At 39.8% G+C, this 24,681-nt stretch overlaps 1 protein-coding gene across 7 annotated transcripts in view; it reads right to left on the bottom strand.

The window, feature by feature from the left end:
• Positions 1-11,655: 11,655 nt before the first annotated feature.
• The window catches only part of R3HDM1 (R3H domain containing 1), a 217,470-nt gene continuing 204,444 nt past the window's right edge, over positions 11,656-24,681 (bottom strand). For all 7 annotated transcript variants that reach the window (XM_045826036.1, XM_045826041.1, XM_045826038.1 and 4 more), the window contains 4 exons: positions 18,880-19,024; positions 14,541-14,623; positions 13,993-14,077; positions 11,656-13,041 (listed from right to left, as the gene is read on the bottom strand). In XM_045826036.1, coding sequence (XP_045681992.1) covers positions 12,686-13,041; positions 13,993-14,077; positions 14,541-14,623; positions 18,880-19,024 — 669 coding nt within the window. In that variant the 3' untranslated portion in view covers positions 11,656-12,685. The remainder of the gene's footprint in view (positions 13,042-13,992; positions 14,078-14,540; positions 14,624-18,879; positions 19,025-24,681) is intronic.

The raw sequence follows: 24,681 nt of genomic DNA, 5'->3' as shown, positions 1-24,681 counted from the left end.
TTGGTGACAAGAAAAGGGATTATTTATTTAAAAAGTTATACAGAGTTAGAATAATGACTTAATGTCTTCATTAAAAATACTAAAGTCCTTTAGAATACCCACAGATACACACAGTCCTTCCTTCTCCCCTCTGCCCAGTTCAGGGTACCATATCTCAGGAAAAGAAGTAGATGTCTACAGGTCAGTTTCCTGGCACCATCAGTTGTGTTGCTGCTGTGATCTCCAGTTAATCCAAAACCATGTGGCACCTTCTTATGGCCCACCAGCAAGAGTCCTTTCACCCCTTTCCTTCCAGGCAAAGTCTCTCCTGCTTCCTAAGCCACGTGGCAAAAAGGGAACACCCTAAAGCTACATGGTCCCAACTTTCACCAAAGCCAGGTGCTCCCAAAAGCCCTCTACTTTTTTTTTTTTTAGACAGAGGGAGACAGGCAGGGAGACACAGAGAGTAACATTGACTTGTTCCACTTATTATGCATCACTGGTTGAGTCTTGTATGTGCCCTGACCAGAGATTGAACCTGCAACCTTGGCATATTGGGATGATGCTCTAACCAACTGAACTACCTGGCCAAGGCCTAGTATCTATCACTTTGGATAACACAGCTTCAGGAGTGGGAATAAAATATTTACATGAGAGGATAACCAATAATACATGACAGCATATGATCAAAACCAAATATGTCACATGGTATAGTATAAACTGTGTTATATGCAATTAAGAAACTGACACAGTGTTGCAGAGGTGTCCAACCCACAGCCCACGGTAGTTATGAATGTGACCCAACACAAAATCATAAATTATGCATGGACTTTTTTTTTTTTGCTCATCACCTTTTGTTAGTATTTGTGTATTTAATGTATGGCCCTAGACAACTCTTCTTCCAGTGTGGCCTGGAGACGCTAAAAGGTTGGACATCCCTGGTAGGGCATAGCCTCTGGAGTTCTAAACCTGATCAAATGATTTATTACTTGTGGTTTAACTTTTTAAGCTTCATTAAAATGTAGCTGGTAGCAACACTGACATCATGGATTATTTTAAGAATGAAATGGTACCATGTATGTAGTATAGACACCTGGTGTTTCTGTCTGTCAGTGTTCACGTCTCCACCTGTGATCGCAGAAGTCAGTCTTCCTGGGGCAGTCCCTCTACGTCTATGTGGTCTGGGTGGTGCTGCCGTCATCTCTGTCCTCTACAGGTAAGCATAAGACCAGATTTGTCAATGAATTTTTTCTGACCACCATGATTGTTTAGGAAGGGTCCTTCACTCACACCAGACTGGTGACACTCAATTTCAGGATTTTTGCAGGAATTAGTAGAAAAGAACTATTCTTCATTTGGGTTGCTAAGAGAATAGTAAAAGCTGGGTCTGCTGTTGGCTATCTTGTCAACTAATGGAAAGCATCTGTCTATATAAAGCAACACAAGATAGAATAGCCTTCAGACAAAGTGAGTTTATCCTGATGATATTGCAGAGCTCCTGGATCCAGCCATATCTATCTCTGGTGTATATTCCAATACAGTGAACTAATAAATTCCCTTGTTTCCTTTAGTCCCTTTGAATTATTTTTTAAGAAATAATTTTAAGCATTATAAGTCTGTAGTATAATGCCTAGCACATAAATGTTCAATAATCATCAGGTGTCAGGGGGAAGAAGGTGAGTAGAAGTAGAAGAGGGTATGGGGGAATAAATGTGATAGAAAAATAAACAAACAAACAAAAACAGGAAAAAATTAAGCATCAGGTGTTGTTTTTCTTTCAGTAGACTTACTTGACTTGAGTAATCAGGTAAACCTTTACAGATGAAGCATGCATAGGATTTGGATAGATGGAGTGGAAGAGAGCGAAGAAGAAATTGCAGTTAAGTATACCAGTTAGGGGGCTACCGAAGTAATCAAAGAGTGAATAATAAGGAGTTAAACTAGAGGGGTGGCAGTGAGAATAGGAGTGGGATTTGAAATTAAAACATCATGGCATAATTCACTGGTGCTTCATGCATTTGTTTATTTAATAAACATATGATGAACAGCTATGTGTTCAGCACCACACTAAGCACCAGAAAGACAGAAGTGAATGGAACAGATCTTGGTTTCCAACGTACCACTTCTCTGCTAACAACCTTGCAACGTGCCTGGAAGAGCTGGTGCTCTTCCAGCTGGCCTTGTCCTTCAGGGGAGATTGCTGAGTCCCTTCCCACCTCAAGAAGGTGAACTTTAACTAATTATAGTGCTCTTATTCCCCTCATCAAATAATATCTTTAGGCAGAGCATGTGATATAATTCCAGTGCATGAGAAGTGAAGAGAATCCTGTTGAGAACTTCTGGAAAAGCCATACTGCAGAGATGTTCCTATTTCTGCTTCTGAATGTTGTCACTTATAGACACATCTAGAACTGTAGTAGCTATGAGAGGAACCAGCCCAAACAGACAAGTCAACGTGCCTGAAAGATGTCAGGAAATTGGGTCCTTGGTGGTGTATTTGAACTGCTCCATTAACTAATCCTGGAAGCACCACCTGAGGGCTTTGTGTTGTGTGGAATAATGCATGCAATTGTTTAAGCCACTTTGTTTTCCTGTTAATTGCAGCTAAAAGCATCCTCATTGTCTGGGTGATACAGTGGGTAGGACATGGTCTATGCCTTTGTGGAGACAGACACATGGGCATGTAACTAGAATTCAATGAGTAAATATAACGAGTCCTGGAATCAATGGTCATACAGAATGTCATGAAAGTGCCAGGCAAGAGGCATGAGTTCTGTGAGAGTTTGGGAGGCCAGAGAGGCTGTAGAGAAAGAATCATTCAATTGAGGTCTTAAAAGCCCTGTGGACATTTTCTAAGCAGAAAGTGATGAGCCTTCTTTCAGTGTAAGCAAACAGGTGTTTGAGCGCATGGTGTAGTTCAGAAACAAGAAGTGTGTATACAGTATAGCTGGAGGAAGTGGCAGAATGCAGGGGCATGAGGCCAAAAGTTAAACTAGAGCCAGATTACATGGGATTTGAACTTCATCCTCTGGGAAATAGAAACTAATAAAGGTTTGTAAGAATGGGAGCTCAAGTTCAAAATTTTCTACCTGACAAAAAGCTATTGTAATCATTTGGGTGAGAAACATTAAGGGCCTAAACCACAGATGAGGGTGAGGAGAGGCTTCAAGGGAACCAAAAACCACATTTTTGGAAAGTAAACTAGAGTCCTGCCAGAGAAGGAGGTTGTTATTATTATAGTAGGTTTTATACTTTTTTCTCACCACTAGAAGAGAATAGTGGAGCAAACAGAAATATCTACTCCAGCCAGTTTCAGCAGAAAAATGATTTGTTAAATGTCATTTGCTCACAAACTCTCTGGAGGACAAGGCCGGGAAGTTTTGAAAGCTGGCTTTCTGGCATTCTGTAATAGTGGGAAATTGTAACTCACCCCACCATGATTTTAACATTGTTTCTGTAAATGCTGACTCGGACTGATTTGTAGCTTGTAGATATACAGCATGTTTGTATAAGAATACTAGAAACTAATTTCAACTAATTTCAACTAATTTCAGAAGAAACAGACTCTGACCTTCATCCCATCTGAAAGAGATTTGTTCTTATAACCTAGTATAATAATAACCTCCCTGCTCTAGCTTTGTACTTTGAGTTATTTCTTTGAAAATGGAGATGCCTTATTGCTTTGTGACTCAAAGTGTAGTCTGAGTATCAGCTGCATTACCGACTTGCTGAATATTAAGCCTCACCCCAGACCTACTGAATTAGGATCTGCATTTCAACAAGGTTGTTGAGGGGATTCATGGCCACATTTTATTTCATTCATCCTTGTCACCAACCAGCTTATCTATGAAGATCAGCCCCCACCTTGCCCCAGTCCCAGCCATTAAGGAATTGAATTGTGCTTCTATTACAGCTCTCTCCCATCTGCTGATATCACTTAGGAAAGCTCCAACTGTTGAAATAGCCAGGTCTAGAAGCTAGGTAGGATTCTCCTGATCTTTTGTGTGTCATTAAACAGTCAACAAATACTTTGTTAAACAACCAATGAGTGCTTTAGAATATAGCCACAGGCAAAATGAGATCTCTGACCTCATGGAATTTATATTCTAGTCGTGGAGACAGAAAATAAACAACAGATTTGATAGTGATGATATACAGAAAATTGAGCTAAAGTAATGTAGGAGACTGTGATTGGGTAGCTACATTAGACTGGTGGCTAATAAAGGTCTCACTGCTGAAGTGACATCTGTATGAAAGATAAGGCACTGGTCAAGTTCAGAGGAAGAGCATTCCAGGTATAGGAAAAAACAAATACAGATGTACTGGGGTGGTATAAGATCAGAGATGTAAGTAGGGCTAGTTCACCTTGAGCTCTGTAAACCAACGTAACTACAGAACCACCTCAAAATGGTCCTATCCTATTTAGCAATATACTGAGCTGCTTTTCAGAGACAACAGACCAAAACCGTGTCATGCTGCCAAAGCATACACAGGAAAGCAAACTTTGACCTCCAGCTGCACCCAAAACCAAAGTTCTCCCCTTCCCCCAAACCAAAGGGCTGGAACATAACTGGAACTTGAATACTAGAACCCTTGAGAAGCAGAGGGTATGTTGTCTAGGAAGATCCTGTGCTTATGCCCCTTATCGTAGTGGCCAAGCTCCAAGGTTCTCCAGTGAAAACTTGCCCCATCAGTGCTTCCGCCTGCTGTTCTCTGTAAACCCTTAAAAACCCACCCTAACCCTGAAATGGGGAGTTTGGGCTTTTGAGCATTAAGCTTCCTGTTCTCCAGGGTGGTGACATTCATCATAAAATGGTCAAATTTTCTGTAATTCTTGGTGTTTAGTGTTTGGCTCTGCTGGTGCCCAGTAGACAAACTCTGTAACACTAAAATAAAAAAAAATTTGCTATTTTAATAATAGGAAGCCATGGAGGGATTTGGGGCCAGGGAATGAAATGAGCTGATTATCTTTTATATCATTCTGGCTTTGTGCAGATAGTGAAATGAGTGGAAGGTAGGAGACTATCTAGAAGGCCATTTTAGTAGCTTAGGCACAGGATGATGACAGCTTGGACCAGGGAGGTGGTAATGGAGAGGAAGAGGGAATCCTGGATAGCCTGAGAGAAGCTTCAGTGAGACAGGCTAGTAAGTCAGAACAAGTGAAATAGGGAAACTAAGACAGATAGTTAAACAAGCAGTTTCCAGCTATCCTATCTTCCCTAAACCAAGGATACTTAAAGTAAATGGTTTGTACTTCTCCCCATCCAGAAGGTAAATAGCTTAAATCACTCTACTTGGGGAAATAGCAGAAATCCAATCAGTGTCATTTGCACCAACCACACCTAAGAACAGATGATTAAGGGAACACGTCTTATTTTGGTCCATCAGCATAAAGCTGATGAATATTCTACTGAGATCTTCTCTGAGATCTCCCCTAAACCCCCAGCCTTTAAAAGCTTTTAGGTTGGAAGACCTGGAGCATTCTCCCTCCTGGGAGCACACCAGCACCTTTCCCTCCCCCCTCTTCTTCCCTCACAGGCACGTATTGCATCTCCTAAACCGTATTGCATCTCCTGAACCATAAGAGGCCCCATGAAGCTTGCAACCAGGAAGCAATGGGCAGTGCAACCTGGCTAACTCTCTGAACCTGTCCCCAAAGCCCCATTTTCTCTGATTTCTTAGTAAGTCAAAGTAGCCCAATTAGGCTCATTTCCCTCTCTAGTCCCCCTCCTGTTGCTTCTCCTATGCTAAGCCCTTTCTTGTTTCACTGGCTCCAGCTTTAATAGACATACTCTCAAAAATCACCTGAACTTGTGTTGTGAAATCTGGCCTGCATGAAGAACCCACACATGCCCATAGGCTGGCCCTAGGCTGACCCGATCAGGGCCAGATCCCCTTTCCTGTTAACATCAGGATTTGGTTTGAAGGCAGAGTCAATGGAACTTTTTGTGTATTCGTCCTTGTGTTGCAGGTGGAGACAGGGTCCAGGCTCTTGGTGATTGTGAACAAAGAATTGGACTGACCACACAGATAACTGTAAAGCAAAGCAAGTGGGAAATTTATTAAGGAAAATATACTTCTCCCAAAACGGGAGCAGACTATCTCTGGCCAGGGAATAGCTCCCTTCTATTGAAGGGTTACAGGCTTTATAGGGTTTTTACTTAAGCTGTTACACATGAAATTTCCCACAATCCTTTTTGATTGTCCACTGTGGGGGGAACCACATTGCTAATTATTATCAGGTGTCACAAGGAGATTCTTGGAAATCAGGGTGTGAACTGATGACAGCTGCGGTGTCTCAGGGTTTCCTATTCTGCCTCCTGCCTCTGTTGTGGTAAATTGTTTCTAAAGATAGTTGCAATCATGTCTTCCATCCTAAATGCCTTTTTGCCACTTCTCTCATCAAGAGGTAGGGTTTATTTATTCTACTGGAAGAGGGGTTTCTTTCTTCTGCTGTGCTCTAGCCCTATAACTTTTTTTAAACAAATGGAATGCAACAGAATTGACACTTGGAGACTCCAAGACCAGGTTTTAAGAGGACTTTTCTTACTCAGCCATAAAAATGAATGCAAAAGTCTTGCCATTTGTGACAACATGGCTGAAACTTGAGGGCATTATGCTATGTACAGTCAGTCAAACAAAGACAGATACAGTATGACCTCACACATGTAGACTCTTAAAAATAAAAACAACAAACTTTTAGAAACAGAGAGTGGATTGGTGGTTGCTAGGGCCAGTGCAGTGGGAGGTAATGGATGAAGGTGGTCAGAGTACAAACTTCAGCTATGAGTAACTTCTGGGGATCCAGTGTCCAGCATGGCGACTATAAATAAGCCCAGGCTATGGCGTTAGAGAGAGATGCCACATGGACATGTTACTAGCGAATGATACCAGATGTTAGATCTTGGCCCCTGAGTTTGGCTAAGAAAAAAATTCAGAGCCAAGGAACTCAAATACAAGCAAATTTTATTTAGAAAGTCACAGAGGTAGAAGTGAGCCGGCTGGGCTGCATGGACTCAGGAAAGAAGGTACAGAGGCAAAAGGGCCTTTGGTGATTAGGAGAAAGAGAAGCAAAAAAAAAAAAAAAAATGCACCTGGGAGGAGGAGGCAGAAAGGTGCAGGGCTTGCTCCAGAGTGGAGTTGGATCCTCCATCCTGATGATAGGGGACTCAAATGTTGGAAAAATCTTAGCTTCATATAATACTAACAAGCTTAGTAATCAACGTATGTAAAAAGCTCATTTCAGGAACTGAAGGTATGACCCACCTTAACTCCAGGAGACCATAAGCAGTTCCACATTTGTGCTCAGGAGGACTGCAAGCAATCAAGATGTATCTGAGCCATGGTACTCCAGGGTGAGATGCTCACTGCCAGGGACACAGATAAAGAGCACTGCCCAGGACACAGATAAAAGAATGCTGGAGGTTTTTTTCCTCAAAGATTTTATTTATTTTTAGACAGAGGAGAAGGGTGGAAGAGAAACATGAATGTGTGGTCACCTCTCACGCCCACCCTCCTCCACCCCCTGGGGACCTGGGCTGCAACCCAGGCATGTACCCTAGACTGGGCCTAGAACCAGTGACCCCTTGGTTCACAGGCAGGTGCTCAATCCACTGAGCCACAACAGCCTGGGCAGAATGCTGCAGCTTTTATGTTTAACTTTTCCCCTGAATTACAAATCCCTTACCTATACTTTTCTTCTTATAAAAAGGATTGGTTGAAAATAGAATTTAAGATGGTCTGTTAGGGTACAAACCTGCCGTCTTCTCAGATTACCGACTATCTGAATAAAGTGCCCATAAAGATTCAATCTCTGTCTCTGCTTATTGGGTATGGTAGTGACAGGCAGCATGAATAACATCTTTTCCAGTTTCACTGAGGGTTTTTATCTGCTCTCTAATTGTAGGCATCTTAGAGGAGGTCCCAGGGGAGGATCTCAGTGGAATATTCAGTATCTTCCCAGGTGTGTCCTTTCAGGGTCATGGTCTCTACTGGCTGGTTGACACTAGGGTAGGGTCATTAGTCATTGTATCTGGTGCCGATGCCAACCATGGAATCATTTTGTCTGGTTTTGCCACTTTGCTGGGCTTGGACCTAAAACACAACTGGGGTCTAGTTTGACCAAAACTCTGTCTTTGTGCTTATTGGACCCAAGGCTTTGTTCTTAAGATTATTTGATGTGGGTCAGAACCTCACTGTCCTGAGGGCTTCATGCTTAAGGGAGTGGTTGTGCAAGGGAATTATATGAGGCTCTTCTCTGGGCCTTGTTCCTCCTGAGGGAGTCTACTATAGGACGAGAGACATGCCAGGGGAGGAAAGATTAGGGGAGGGTCCAAATCACATGACCAGTAACATGCCAGGGGAGGAAAGATTAGGGGAGGGTCCAAATCACATGACCAGTAACATGCCAGGGGAGGAAAGATTAGGGGAGGGTCCAAATCACATGACCAGTAACATGCTAGGGGAGGAAAGATCACCCTGGAGAGAAGGTTCCACCCTACTTTGGTCTGTTGTTAGGCACTGGGGTCTCTCCACCCTGGCGATCTTTCTACCTGCCTTTTTGTTCCTGCTCTGCTCCTGTCCCTCTAACAGCCCACTCTATCAGACCGAGCTGCCTCGGAGGATGAGATATCTTAGGACGGAGTGCCCATGTCCACATAGAGAACTGAGGCATCATAGCTGAGAATCAGCTCCTGGACTCTAGACACTGGAGATCCCAGATCTGTGGGATCATTCTAGAAATTCCAGCCCAGCTTAGCCCCAGCTGAGGGTGGCTGATACCAGCTGAAGAGCCAAGAAATCCTCTTTGAAACCCACCTGAACTCCTGACCCTGAGTATTGCTTTAAACCACTAAATTTGGGTGGTTTGTTAATCAGCAAGAGATAACTGAAACAGTGCTGAATTTTGGGGGGTGGGGGTGAGGGCGGAAGCAGAGAGAGGGATTATGTAGCTAATGATTTATTTCAATGCTTCCCCCTGCAAAGAACCAACTTTGATCAGTCTTCTGATTCAGAAGGTCCTGCTGTCTTTCCCTTACTCTCCTCCAATATTTTTATGCTGGTGAAATCAAACCAAATGAATCCAAGTGTAGACACTGAAGGGAAAGACAACTAATATATATGCCATCTGCGGTTGGTGCATATGCGGGTTTGGGGATAGATTAAGTGTCTACCTGTTCCTCAAGCTGGTGGAGGTCTGTGGGCTGAATGGCTGCAATGAGCTTTTGGTTCTTTTAGTATCATTTCATAAAGACTTCCAGAATGCCAAGCCACACGGGGCCAGCTATGAATCATGCCACCACGTATAGAGCACCTTCATGCTGAGGCCACACTGGGAACCAGAAGATAGTATCTGCTGTGCTTTCTGCCCTTGAAGACTATACAGACCGCATCTCATCTGCTGGGCAGGCAGTAGACTGGGATTGGGGGATGCGGCTGTTTTCACAAAGGCCCTGCAGCTGCTCTGCTGACGTCTTGTATTTCCATTTTCTGTTGCTGACATGTGAAGACCACCACCTTCCAGTTGCTGGGGTAGGTGCTGATGTGCTGGCTTGACTCTTCCCAAGCCACTCCAGCATTACAGGTTTTACCTAAACCCGTTCCCACACTATACACAGGCCACAGGTTCCTACCTGGTGGGACCAGAAAAACAATTTTTCAGCCTGATGTGGGGTGGGGACAGGCATCAGATTCCTTGTCTTCAGCTCAGATGACAAGCTAATTATTTTTAATTACTGTTAGCATTGTGACAAACCACTATGCTTTAGATTCACACACACATACCCAACACATCCATGTTCTTCACAGACCAAGGGTTTAAAAACTATAAGCCATTTTCAGTTTCCTAGTATATAAAGTAGAAGTGTGTGATTTCTGTTATTCCCAAAGATGGGGCTGCTGAACTGCTAATACAGGGTGGGGCAGAAGCAGGTATACAGTTATTCATATGGAAAATAATACAAGAACAAACTGTTTCTTGTATTCAAAACTGTAAACCTGTTTGCCCCACCCTATATGGGCACATGTGAGAACAGCTCATTTGTATAAGGACTGTCTGCCCCTAAATATGGTCAGTGCTTTGGGAAAAACCAGTCAGGGCTCTGGGACATTTGAAGCTATTGGAAAGATTTAAAGTCTAGGTCAAATCACATCTTAAATGCTTTCTCCTTCCACCATTTTTTCTATAGGCAAAATCAGATTCTTGAACAAGAGCAGGGTAAAATAGTCTAGGGGATGGGTGAATTGTTTTTGTAATGTGTGTATGAGGGATGTCTTGGCAATTTCTAACTATTCCCATGTGATTATCAGGGAATGGGGGGTATGGTGTGGCTGAATGATGACTTGACAGTATCCTTGCTGATTTAACTTCTTCCTCTGGGCAGTCTTCAACTCTTACAGGGTAAACCAAGGATCTAAAGCAAAAATTTAGGTTTTAATGTACAGCATCATGACTACAGTTAACACTGTGTTGTATATTTGAAAGTTGATAAGAGTAGATCTTAAAAGTTCTCATCACAAGAAAAAAATTTCATTAACTATATGAGATGATGGATGTTAACTAGACTTATTGTGGTGATCATTTTACAATATATACAAATATCCAATCAAATCATTATGTTGTACAACTGAAACAAATACAATGCTATGTTGATAACACCTCAATTTAAAAAAGCCAACAAAACCTCCACTTAAGTTCACTAGATTCCTGCTGTAGGAGTTAAAGAAAATATTCAGGGAACTGAAATAAACCACACAGTTGTGTTTTTTGTCTCTATGTCCATGTATGATTGAGTAATTCTTGTTGCAATGCTGGCCCTAATTATGTATTCTCTAGATCTTTGACTCTCTACAGTTAAAAATAAAATTCAACAGGCCTTCAGAATTATTTTTATAGCCCTTACTTATTCTTCTATGTATGGCTTCTTAATCTGACATAGTTCAAAGGCAGCTCCAACTTCTGCTCCTGGAGGGTACAACATTCATAATAGGGATGCACAAGCTTGTGGGGAGGCCTGGGATTCCCAGGGACCAAGTGTGATTTTGCAAATGCTCTGGATGAGTGAACATCTGTGCAGGTATGCTAACACCTGCTGCTCCTGAGCTGCTTCTACTCTGAGCCAGAAGCCAGCCAGCCTCCAGGCAAGTTACATATGGCATACCCTTCTGTCTTTTGAGGTTCCCAGCACTTTACTTGGTTACCAAATGGGGAAAGCTTCTATATGCCATTTGAGCTAAACTGGAAAATTAACTGGGTGATCAATATATTGGCTAAAAACAAATTCTTTATCTAAGCAAACAATGTTCTATTTTTAGGCATGTAAGGATGTTCATACCCAAAACTGTCTACAGTTGATTGGTATTAACTTTATGAGAGAACAAAATGACATGAATCATACCCACAGGGATCACTACCACAGAGAAAGTGATGCTTTGTAAAACATTTGTAAGATGAGGGGTTTACTACACAATATAATATACAGATGAGGTATTATTGAATTGTACCCTTGACACCTATATAATTGTATTAACCAATGCCACCCCAATAAATCTAATTAAAAATAAATAAATAAATAAATAAATAAATAAGAAAAAAAAAGATGAGGGATTTACTGTCTTCATCTTTTTATAAGTTTGAAACTGAAATCTTTAGGACAGGTTAAGTCTTTAATACTTACATTCATTAAAAAAGTGATTTTAATTTACAAAAGACAAAGTGGGTATATATTTGTAAACATTTATTCTCTTGAACTGAAAAAGGCTTGTATCAGCACACATTGTACAGCCTTTCAAATTACACAGAAATTGAAAAAAAGGTTTCTTGTTCATAAGTGCAATGAATCTTTGATGTCCAGTGATCCGCTGCAAACGATGAAAACAAATTTTAAACTGCCTAAGAAGTTTCCAGCACTCATCAAATGCATTTACTTAGGTGACCGAACAGCCACAAGGAGGGAAATGCAAACAAGTGGCATTTAGTTATTGGAAGGACATTTAAAAAACGTGGAAGTATTTTCCTGCCTAGAATGATTCCTATTCCCCTTTGAGTTCTAAGTGGTTTGATTAAGAGGCCTTAAAGATAACATAATTTAATTTACACTAAATGGTCATACTGCCTAAACAAATGAGGAAAGAACCCAATGAGGGAATTCTGTATTTTCTGGAAATTGTTTCTGTGTTCAGAGACACAGGGGAAGAGTAATCTATTTGTGGGCTCTCCTTGGTCACCCTTCAGCCCCTTGAAAAGACAGCACATGGTTCTGACTTGGTTATTCTACTCCTGTACTCTTTTCCCCCCAAATTTTATGTTGGATCACACTGTGCTGGCTGCAAAAAAAGAAATACAGGTTGCAACTGATTGTAATAATTTTGAAGAAGAATTTGCTGTACAATAGAGCTTTGGATCTGATACAAGAATTCAGAAATATAAAACAAAATAACTATAAAAGTTAGGAGGCATTTAAACAGCATTTCCTCAGAAAAAGCTGCTAACTCTGTATCATTCCGATGTGGATTCCTACAGTCATTTGGGGTGAGTGTGTCTTTTTTCCCCTTTGCTGGAACATTGGCCTGTCTTTAAAAGCTGTCAGTGCCATGACCACACATCCTAGGAATCTCTATCATATTAAGAGAAGCTCCAAGTACCAAGCCAATTAAAGATGGGAGAGGACAGGGGAACCATAAAGGCCAAGGGTCCAAGGTGGTTCTGTTACTGAGAACTTGCCCTTTCCAAAACATGAAAGTCATACTGCTTCTTGCTTGTTCTCAGTTTAAATTTGTTAACTGAGTTAATTTGTTTCTTCAATGCATTCTGTGCAGCTGAAATGGAAGGGAATGTGGCTAAGACGGTGTATGTGGAGGCCAAGTCACTGGGTTTAGAGCGTTCAGAATTGACAGTGCTGTCCCCACTGCCACAGCAGAGGGGGTGACGACGTGGCTGGGACTGGGGGTCCCGCAGCCACCGTATCTTGGCGCCAATTTTAAAGAGTTCCCCAAAAAGCTTCTCAGCTTCCATGCGAGTTATTCCATCTGGTAGTTCAGTAATTTCCAAGACTTTCCCAATAACTAGAATGAAAAGGTATAGAATTAATAATCCCTGTTACTGAAGAGGGACCAAAAAGTACCACAGACCCAAATATGATGTAGAAAATGAACAAAATTTTCTAAAACCATTCAAATCCACAAAATTATAATTGTTATGGTCATCTTTTAAATTATTCTTATCCCTAGGCAAGGGGTGTAGAGCTAATGGTACTGGACTATCCACTTCAGTCTTCCCTGATAGGTGCACATTCAAAAGACAGCATTGTAGAGCAGCTTCTCTAAATAAAGCGTGTGATTTTTAAAAATTTTAATTTAATTGTTTTATCCTCACTTCAGGACATTTTTTCTTTGCTTTTGGGAAGACAAAAAAGGACAGAGAGAAACACTGATGTGGGAAATATGGATTGGTTGCCCTCTTGTATGTTCCCTGACTGGGGATTGAACCCACAACCTTTTAGTTATGGGATAATGCTCCAACCAACTGAGCTGCACTGGCCAGGGTAAGGCATGTGATTTGGGGCAATTTCCTAAAGTTCACGTTCCCACTGTAAAATAAAGATAATAGTACTTGCCCTAACCACCCCAAGGAAGGTGAGTAGAAAGTTCAATAAATACTTGAAAGCACTTTGCCACAGAAAGGTGGTATATTTGTTCATTCAGACCATCTCTCTATGGGTATAAGGGCTACTTCCTTTCTCAAAGAATAGGGTCCTATTCCTGTAACTTTTCCCTTTGGTGTCTTCACCCCTCCTAAACCCAACCTGTATCTTACTATATGCTCAAACCTGAAATGAAATAGCATTACAAGAACATACTAAAGCACCCTACATTATAGATGGCATTATTTTCTATGACTTTTTGCAGGACTCTAGGAAGAGGAAAACCCATTTCGGTGCCATGGTATAGTTTTAAAGACTGATAAACTGGTCAACAGTTGGTAGAACCCTATTGAGTTGCCGCTCAGGAACACACCTGCTTCTCCTGCACCAAAGTCAGTGGATGCAGCTTTTTTAGCTTGTTTCCTTCCTCGGTTTCCATGCCTGTTGCCAGACTGACCCTGAAAACCCGCAGACAGATGAGAAACAGGGTTAATAATGCTGAAAAATGTGTTTGTAATATTTAAACACTTAACACCTAACCATACTCAGTCTGGGTTTTGTATTTCAGCAGAAAAACTTCAATCCCAGGCCTTTTGAATTCCGCCTTTGTGGCAATGGCACTCCTGTCCCACACTATGACCAGTCACTTGCTGGTCTTTCATAAGCAAGGGTGCCCTAACACCCAGCCATCATCCATTTTTGGAGAGTACAACTGAACTACTTGCTCATCCAAGCAGTCCCCACCTTCTCCCTTGCTCTGCTCTTGGTGGGGTCAGTGACAACAGTGAGAAATCAACTGGTGAGGCACAGAGCTCTCCCTGCGCAGTGCCAGCAGGAGGGCCCACAGCAGCCCACCCGCAGCAACAGAAGTGTGATGTTCTGCCAGCGCAGTCTGGGCGGTCAGGCGGCTGGCCGCCTCACCTGTTGGGCTGGAATGTGTCCGTGCAGAACAGCAGGAGGATTGTACTGCAGTGGTTGGCCAAGTAATGGATACCTGGCATCTCCTGAAAGTCAACGGAAACAATTTTACATTTTTCTCTACTCTGTTATAAGTTCTTCCTAGACTTCACTAAACTGACTCTGTTGAGTAGGTATTGACATATTTTTAAAAAGAATTAAAAGTTTCAAATACACCTTACAGAGCTGGGGTAAACTTCTCAAAAGACTAAGGACTAGTAACAGTGGTTAAGAAGGCAGGTAAGTAGTGGTAACTGGGTCAACAGGGGATAGGGTGAGAAGAAACTTCTCTATATACCTTAACATTCATACAAAACACACCAAAATAACTGTAATACCCTCTCCAACTACTTGAGATACTAAAATCCACATTTTCTCTGAGGATTAAAAATGAACATAACTTACATTTCAGGGGGAAAAAAGACCCTGAAAAAACAGTAAGTTCCCTAGCTCCCCAAATTCACTATTAACTACTATAAATATAGGCATGTATATATTTACATATACACATACAAACATTTTTAGCCTTAATCAATAGGTATAAATTTACATTGTAAGCTTTCTTTAAATAAAAGTTTGTATTTATAATTTTGACTTGCTTATAAAGAGTGGCACAGTTCTTTTTTAAAAATTCATTTTATTGTTTTAATGTTCACCTGAGGATGTTTATTGATTTTAGAGAGAGGAGGGGGAGGGTGGGGGTGGGAGAGATGGGGCAGGGGAGAGAGAGAGAAAACAGTGATATGAGAGCAAAACATCGATCAGTTGCCTCCTGTACACCCCCTGAATGAATGCTGAACCCGCAACCTAGGTATGTACCCTGACTGGGAATTGAACCCACAACATTTTGGTGTATAGGAGGGACTCTAACCAAGTGAGCCACGCAACCCAGGCCAGAGTGACACAGTTCCTGTGTTATTCACGAGCAAGTATCCTCTTTCTAAATCAACAAGTCTGGGGTAATCAGAATGAAGATCCTCCAATTATTTTCTTTTACTCAGGAATACCTGAAGTCATCACATGAAAGGGGCTTAATAAATGTTGATGGCAAAAAACTTGTCCTGGAGAAGAATGCTTTCATTTGTTATATTCTCATTTTATTTTAACCACAAGTCCCTAAATTTAGCACATTCTGTGTTTGGAAGAGGGTTATAGGTAGGTGCTGGAAAGCATCTTCAGGAAGTGATACATCCCCTTTCTCTTGACACCTTCATAATAGAGAGAAGCAAGGTGTGCACTTCTACCACTCTATGGTGCTCTGTGCTAATGAACACTGTGAAGATGTGCTCCCTGGCAGAACACAGCCATGACATACTTGTTTCTTCCCAAGCACTACTTGAAGGGCAGATATGACAGAGGCTTAGCACTGAGATCAGACATGCACACGTGAATTGTGAAGATACATAAAAAACATCTGCAATAGAGTCAGAGTGAAGTTCAGGCCAACAGAGCAGTATTCTTTTCAAATATGGAGGTGAAACTGTAGCCAGCAGTAACCGAAGACCCCTCCTTACAGGCCATGCTATGTGGTCTTCTTGGGGCATTCATGGTACACCAGACATCTTGATATTACCATATTGCCACATAGTTTTCAACCCACATGCTGTTTCAATTTATTTCTTATGACATGCTTTATTTTTCTAGATTAAAGTAATTGGCTTTGAAGAAAATCTGGAAATAGGGTATTACACAAAGAAGAAAATAAAAACCACCTTAGTAATTCAATCATTTTCAACATTTTGATGTGTATCTTTTTTAGTCTTTGACCTACATGTGGACTCACACATGTATATGTATTTTATAACTTTTTAAAAAATTGAGAAATAATTAACATAAAACATACATCTTTAGTAAAAGTCCATGTAATCATGACCTAAAAAAGAAAATAAAGATTTCCATTTCCTGAAAAGTCCCCTCAAGTTCATTTCCAGTGAACTCCATATCCCATCCATATCATTATCTGATTTCTAACATCATAATTTAGTTTGCCTGTAGTGGGACCTCATATAATTACCATCATATAGTATATCTTTTTTGTGCGTCTGGTTAGTTTTTTTTGCTTAATAAAAAAACTTGAGCTTCTTCCACGCTGTTGCACGTCAGTAATTTGCTTTGCTTATTTTCATTGTTGAACAGTATTCCATTGTAAGGATACACTACAATTTGTTTATCTAGTCTCCACTGGTGGACATTTGGGTCTGTCTGGTTTGGACTATTATAGATAGCTGTAAATGTTCTTGTACAATTCTACATAGACAAGTTTTTACTTCTCTTGAGTAAATACACCTAGGAGTACAATAGCTACATTGTAGGAAACTGTCAAATCTTTTCTCAAAGTAGTTTTGATCATTTTACACTCCCACACCAATGTGTGAGAATTTTAGTTGCTCTGTATCTTCACCAACATTCAGTGTTGTCTTTTTGATTATAGCCATTCTAGTGGGGACCAAGTGATATTTCATTCAGATTTTAATATTACTTTCTCCTATGAATAATGATGTTGAACATCTTTTCAAAAGCTTATTGGACGTCTTCTTTTTTGAAATTTCCATGTAACTTATTTTTTCAAATCATTCACAATAGTCTAAACATGTAAAACATGATTTTTAGATAACTGCATAGTATTCCTTCTATGGATATACTATAATCTAATTAACACTAACTGATGGACATTTAGGTTGTTCTGAAATTTTCCTTTTTGGGACAGTTTATATGGATATAATCTAGTTAACCCGTACTGATGGACCCGGAGACTCTTATGCTAAGTGAAATAAGCCAGTCAGTGAAAGACAAATACCATATTATCTCACTTCTATTTGGAATCTAATGAACAGAATAAACTAATGAAAAAACAGAAACACAGGCATGGACGAATGGAACAGACTGACAGTTATCAGGGAGTGGGGGAGACTGGATGAAAGAAGGGAAGGGATTAGTCAAAGAACATATATGCATGACCCATAGACACAAACAATGGTGTGGGGGATTGTCTGAGATGGGGGCGAGCAGTAAGGTAGAGGTGGGCAAAGAGGGAAAAAGTGGGGATAACTGTAATAGCATAAACAATAAAATACAATAAAAAATAAAATTAAAAAGATAAATCCCCCACCACAAAATTTCTATGCATAAATTGTTTTTTCGCATTGATTGTGGGCATTTATCCTTACAATAAATACAATAAATTTCAGGAGATAAAATTAATGATTTCTATATTATTTTAGAAGACTTTATTTATTTACTTTTAGAGAGAGGGAAAGGTAGGGAGAGAAACATCAATGTGTGAAAGATACATTGGATCTCGGCTGTCTCCTGCTCACCCCAAACTGGGAATCTGGACAGCAACAGAGGTGTGTCTCCTGCCTGGAAATCAAACCAGTGACCTCTTGGTTCACAGGTCAGTTGCTCAATCCATTGAGCCACAGCAGCCAGGGCAGTTTCCATATTATTTTATAATAATTGCTTGTGTGTCTGTTCCTCCAACTAAACTGAGGATTGATGAGGATAAAGATTTCATCTCAGCCCTAGCTGGCTTGGCTCATTGGACTGAGTGCTGGACTGCGAACCAAAAGGTTGCCATTTCGATTCTGAGTCAGGGCACATGCCTGGGTTGTGGGCCAGGTCCCCAGCTGAGTGTGTGTGAGAGGTAACCAACTGATGATTGTCTCCCTCTATTTCTCCCTCCCTTCCTGTCTTTCTAAAAAATAAATAGGTTCCCTCTCACCCACCCCTTACTGGGAACCTGGCATGCAACCCAGGCATGCACCCTGACTGGGCATTGAACCGGCCAGCCTCTGGTTTGCAGCCTGTACTCAATCTACTGAGCTACACCCACTGAGCTACATCAGCCGGGGCATAAAAAACATTTTTTTAAAAAAGACATCATCTTATTTATTTTTGTACATTAGGAACACAGTAAGTCCTCAATAAATGTTTGTTGAGAACATTTTTTTGAATAAACTTTTGATATATTACTCTAATATAGAAATTAGAAATATAAAACAAATACAGAAATTGCTTATTACTACTATGGAGGAATGGAGTCTAAGGATAATTACGTTAAAACCATTTAATTTTGTCCTGTAAGTAACTACTGAATGTAAGTAATTAGTAAATTAGTAATTTTAATTAGTGATGAAACATTAAGGTCAGGAGAGTTTATGGTAATAAACAGATATGCCTGGGTGGAGGTGAAAATGTGGTCCTGTGGGAAACTAAAAGGTAGCCATAGCAAGGTAAATCACAAAGTTATTGGCATTGATGTCTTAAAATTCTCTGAGGCTGTGCTAGTTTCATGCACACTTACCTTGCCCAGGGATAAAAGGTCTAGAAAACTGGGGTATGATGGAAAGTGGTGGTCCAGAAGGACGAACAGTTTTCAGGGTGGACAGCTGAGCTGGTGCTGGCGACTGAGCTGGTGAAATAATGGGACTACTAAGTTGAGGGCTGTGCTGTAATTATATCAAGAAAATGGGTCAGCATTTTAGTCAGGCTTTTAAAAATTTCCTTTGGACAAATATTTTTATTCTTTTTGATTAAAATATGTACTTGTTTTTATTACGGCAATATATACTTGTTATAAAAATTAAATTATAGAAATTTATAATTTCTCACTCCTAAAGATAAACACTAATAACAGATTATTTCTATGCATATGCATCCATACATCCATGTTTTACAAAATGGAAACAGATTGTACCTCCAATTTTTGACTCTTGCTTTTGTACCTCGACAATAATACTGTAAGTATTTTTCAATGAGAGAATATTTACATCAACCTCATTCTTTGTTTACATTAACTGTTTAATATTTCATTATTAAACAATTCATCCATAAAGCACAGTTGCAAAAATAGTACATAGAATTCACAGATTTCCCAAATGTTAATATTTTATTATATTGGGCTTATCTCTTATTATTTTCTGAACTATTTGAGAATGAGTTGCTCACAATACCCCTCTATCCTGAAATAATTTATCTATTTGCTGAAAACAAGAAAATTTTCTTATATAAATAACTACAGTATAATTGTCAAAATCAGGCAATTAACAACACAGTAATATTATACAATATGTAAGTTTATTGAAATTTTACCAATTATTCCACAAATGTACTTTATAACCAAAAAAAAAGAAAAAAAAAAGAAAGAAAAATCCAACTAGTTTAGAATCCAGCCTAGAATGAAATGTTGCATTTAGCTGTCATATCTCTTTGATCTTTAATCTGGAACAGAGCCTCAGTCTTCCCTTTCATGACTCTGACATTTGTTTTTCTTTAAAAAGATTTTATTTAATTATTTTTAGCGGGGAAGGGAAGGAGGGAGAGAAACAACAATGTGTGGTTGCCTCTCCCACTCCCCCTGCTGGGGACCTGGCCTGCAACCCAGGCATGTGCCCTAGACTGGGAATCAAACCATGACCCTCTGGTTCTCAGGCCTGTGCTCAATCCACTGAGCTACACCAGCCAGGGTGACGTTGACATTTCTGAAAGTCATTTTAAAGATCAGTTATTTTGTAAAGTGCTCCTCATTTTTGGGTTTCTGTCATCTAATCAAAATGTTCCTGATATACATTTGGTGAAAGAGTGGCTGAGAAGTGATGCCGTGTCCTTCTCAGTACATCTTATGAGAGGGAATGTGCTGCCCACTTGTCATCATTGTTGGTGATGTTTATTTCAATGGCTGGGTTAAGGTGCTGTCTGCTTGGTTTCTCCACTGTCAAGTTACTATTTTTTCCCTTGTAGTTATATATATATCTTGTGGGGAGATCATATTTCTTTTTTTTTCTTTCTTTTTTTTTAAATTTAATTTTATTATTTTTTAAATTTTATTTTAATCATTGTTCAAATACAGTTTTCTCCCTTTTACTCCCATTCCAGCCCACCCACCCAACCCTCCCACTTCCCTCCCATTACCACCCTCCCCCTAGCTTTTGTCCATGTGTCCTTTAAATTTGTTCCTGTAAACCCTTCCCATTCTCCCCCTGAAATTCCCTCTTCTCTCCCCCTCTGGTCACTGTCAGTCTGTCCCTTATTTCAGTGTCTTTGGTTATATTTTGCTTGTTTTTTTGTTTTGTTGTTTAGGTTCCTGTTAAAGGTGAGATCATATGGTATTTGTCTTTCACTGCCTGGCTTGTTTCACTTAGCATAATGCTTTCCAGCTCCATCCAAGCTATTGCAAAGGGTAGGAGCTCCTTCTTTCTTTCTGCTGCATAGAATTCCATTGTGCAAATGTACCATAGTATTTTGATCCATTCATTTACTGATGGGCATCTAGGTTGCTTCTATATCTTAGTGATTGCACATGGTCCAAGAAAATGCTTGGTATGATTTCAATTTTTTTGAAATTGTTGAGGCTTGTTTTGTGTCCTATCATGAGGTCAATCTTTAAAAATGTTCCATGTACATTTGAAAAGAATGTGTATTTAGCTTCTTTGGGTTGGAGGGTTCTGTATATATCAGTAAAGCCCATTTCATCTAAGGTATTGTTCAATGTCACAATATCTTTGTTGATATTTTGTTTGGAAGATCTGTCCATTTTTGATAGTGGGGTGTTAAAATTCCCCACAATAATGGTGTTGCTGTCAATATCTTTCTTGAAGTCCTCTAAGATTTTCTTTATGTATTTGGGTGCTCCTATGTTGGGTGCATATGTATTTACAATATTTATGTCTTCTTGGTGGATTCTTCCCTTGAGTATTATGAAATGACCTTCTGGGTCTCTCTTTATGGTCCTTTTTTGGAAGTCTATTTTGTCAGATATGAGTATTGCTACCCCAGCTTTTTTTCCCTGTCCATTTGCTTGGAAGATTTGTTTCCAGCCCTTCACTTTCAGCCTGTGTAGGTCTTTTATCCTGAAGTGGGTCTCTTGCAGGCAGCATATGTGTGGGTCATGTTTTCTTATCCAATCAGCTATTTTATGTCTTTTGATTGGAGCATTTAATCCATTTACGTTTAAGGTTATTATTGATAGGTACTTATTCATTGCCTTTTATGTACGTGTGTTCCTCTCTCACTCTCTCGTTTCCTTTCTTTCCTTAAAGCAGTCCCTTTAGCATCTCTTGCAGAGCTGGTTTAGTGGAGGTGTATTCTTTTAGACTTCTTTGGTCTGAGAAGCTTCTTATTTGGCCTTCTATTTTGATTGAGAGCCTTGCTGGGTAAAGTAGCCTTGGTTGCAGACCTCTGGTTCTCATTACTTGGAATATTTCTTGCCATTCTCTTCTGGCTTGGAGTGTTTCCATTGAGAAGTCAGCTGTTAGCCTTATTGGGGCTCCCTTGTATGTTACTTCCTGTTTCTCCCTTGCTGCCTTTAAGATTCTCTCTGTCTTGAAATTTTGCTATTTTAATTATGATGTGTCTTGAGGTGGGTCTCTTTGGGTTCCTCTTGATTGGGACTCTCTGTGTTTCCTGGATTTGTGTGACTTTTTCTCTCATCAAATTAGGGAAGTTTTCCATCATTACTTTTTCAAATAGGTTTTCCAGCCCTTGCTCCTCTTCTTCTCCTTCTGGTATCCTTATTATACGGATATTATTATGTTTCGTATAGTCTTGCATTTCTCTTAATCCTTCTTCATTCTTTCTGAGCCTCGTTTTCTTTTCTTGCTCTTTCTGGGTGTTTTTTTCCTACTTTGTCCTCTAGCTCGCTGGTCCGATCTTCTGCTTCATCGATCCTGCTTTTGATTCCTTCTACTGTGTTGTTCTTCAGTTCAGAAATTGTGTTCATCTCCTCTTGGCCCTTGTTGATAGTTTCTATTTCCTTTTTCATGTTGATATAGTTTGCAGTGAGTTTATTGTAGTTTCCCTGTAGTTTCTGGTAATTCATTGTGAGCTCATTGAGCTTCCTGATAACCATTGCTTTGAACTCAGTATCTGATAGTTGAGTTGCCTCTATTTCATTTAGCATTCTTTCTGAGGCTTCCTCCTTTCCTTTCATTTGGGGATTGTTTCTTTGTCTTCCCATCATTTGTGAGACTCTTCTTGTTAGCCTCAACAACAGAATTGATCTGTTCTGGCTCCCTGGGTTTATAGTGTGAACTTCTGTAGTAGAATACTTGTGAGATTCAGTGGTGCAGTCTCCTTGATCTCCCAAGCTTACTGGTCTTGGGCTGTCATTCAAATTGGCTTTGTGTTTGCCTTTGGGATTTGATTGTTGTTGGGTCTTTCTTTGGTGGTTCCTTCCCACAAGCTGGTTAAATGAGGGTCACTCTGTCCACCACGTCCTGTATTTTGTTGTGCTGGTGAGGGCAGGTTGTGTTGAAGCTGGTTCTTCCGTGTGTATAAGGTTTAAAGAATTCTCTCTTGCTCTTGTTCAGTTGTTTGTATTGGGTACTGTCTCTACTGCTTAGTTGTATTTCCAAATAGGTCCTGGATTGAGGTTTGTGTGGTCCTTCACCTTCTGTTGTTATCTGTTAGTGGTTCCTTTGTTGTTGGGTTTCGTCTTCCAGTGGGAATCCTGGTGTTCACCACCTCCACCTATTCTTTTTTGTCTTGTTGCAGCACTCTTCTTAGGGTCCTGTTTTTTGGTTCTGCCACAATCCTTGGTCCCCTATTTTCACATATGCTGAAGTATGTTGGTTGCTTGATTCTCTACTCCATAGATCGGTCAGGATTTTCTCCCCTGAGCAGAGGGAAGCTGAATCTGCTCCTTCCTACTCCGACGCCATCTTAGCCCCCGGGAGATCATATTTCTGAAGAGATCATTTTACTTCCCTCTTTTCAATTTGGATATTTTCTATTTCTTTTTCCTAATCACTCTGGGTAGGACTGACAGTATGATGCTTGTTGGGAGAAGATACTTTGTATGATATCTACCTTTTAAAATCTATTGAGACTTACTATATGGCTTAACATATAGTCTATCCTAGAAAATGTCCCATGAGCACCTGAGAAAAATGTATGTGCTGTTGTTGTCCAGTAGAGTGCTCTGTATGTTTGCTAGATCTAATTGGTTTACTATGCTCTTTATTTCTTTACTTATCTTCTGTTTGGTTATTCTATCCATTTTTGAGAGTGAGGTTTCCAAGTGTCCAAATATTAGTTTAGAACTGTTTATTTCTCTCTTCAATTGTGTAAGTTTTTGCTGCATGTATTTTGATCCTCTATTATTAGGTGCATTTTTATATTTGTTATATCTTGTTGATATATTGAAACTTTTATTAGTATACAATGTCCTTTGTATCTTGCAAACTCTTTTGATCTAAAGTTTATCTTTGTCTTTTGATTGGAGTTTAATCCACTTACATTTATGAAAATTACTGACAAAGAGGGATTTACTTTTATTTGGGCATTATTTTTCTAAATGCCCTATAGCTTTTTGATTCTCATTTCCTACATTACTGTCTTTACTGTTTACTTGATTTTTTTTAAAAAATAAAATATTTAAATTCCTTCCTCATTTCCTTTTGTATATATTCCAAAGATTTTTTTCTTTGTGGTTACCCTGGGGATTACACATAATATCCTAAAGCTGTAATACTCTAATTTGAATTTATACCTGTTTAACTTCAAGAACATGCAAAAATCTGTTCCTTTACAGTTGTCACCACTCCTTTTGGTTACTGGTGTCATAAAACTACATCTTTATACACTATGTATCCTAAAACAGATTAGTAATTCTAGTAAATGCATTCGTCTGCTAAATTATGTAGAAAACATAATGTGGGGTTACAAATCAAAGTTACAAAAACACTGCCTTTTAAATTAAAAAAATGAATCTCTTAAGTCATGCACAAAAGCAAAAAGTGGAGTTATAAGCCATTGGTGTAATACTATCTATCAGCTTTTATAACTGTCCATGTATTTAACTTAACTGAGAGCTTTATTTCTTCTTATAGCTTTTTGTTACTCTCCAGTGTCCTTTCACTTCACTCTGCAGGACCCCTTTACTCATTTTTTAAAGGGCAGGGCACAGCTTCCATTTACCAGGGAATTCATAATTTCTCCTTTACTTCTGAAGGACAGTTTTGCCAGATAAAGGATCTTGGTTGACAGTTTTTCTTCTTTTAGCACTTTGAATATTTTGACCTGCTGCCTCAAGCCCCCCAAAATTCTGATGAGAAGTCTGCTGATAGCCTGAGTATCTATGTATGTGATGAGTCACTTCTCTCTTGCT

The sequence above is a fragment of the Phyllostomus hastatus genome, unplaced genomic scaffold (genome assembly GCF_019186645.2).
Source record: "Phyllostomus hastatus isolate PE091 unplaced genomic scaffold, TTU_PhHast_1.1 phas_scaffold_60, whole genome shotgun sequence".
Taxonomy (NCBI): Eukaryota; Metazoa; Chordata; class Mammalia; order Chiroptera; family Phyllostomidae; genus Phyllostomus; species Phyllostomus hastatus.
The sequence above is the reverse complement of the archived record's forward strand: the minus strand, read 5'-3'. Positions and strand labels throughout refer to the sequence as shown.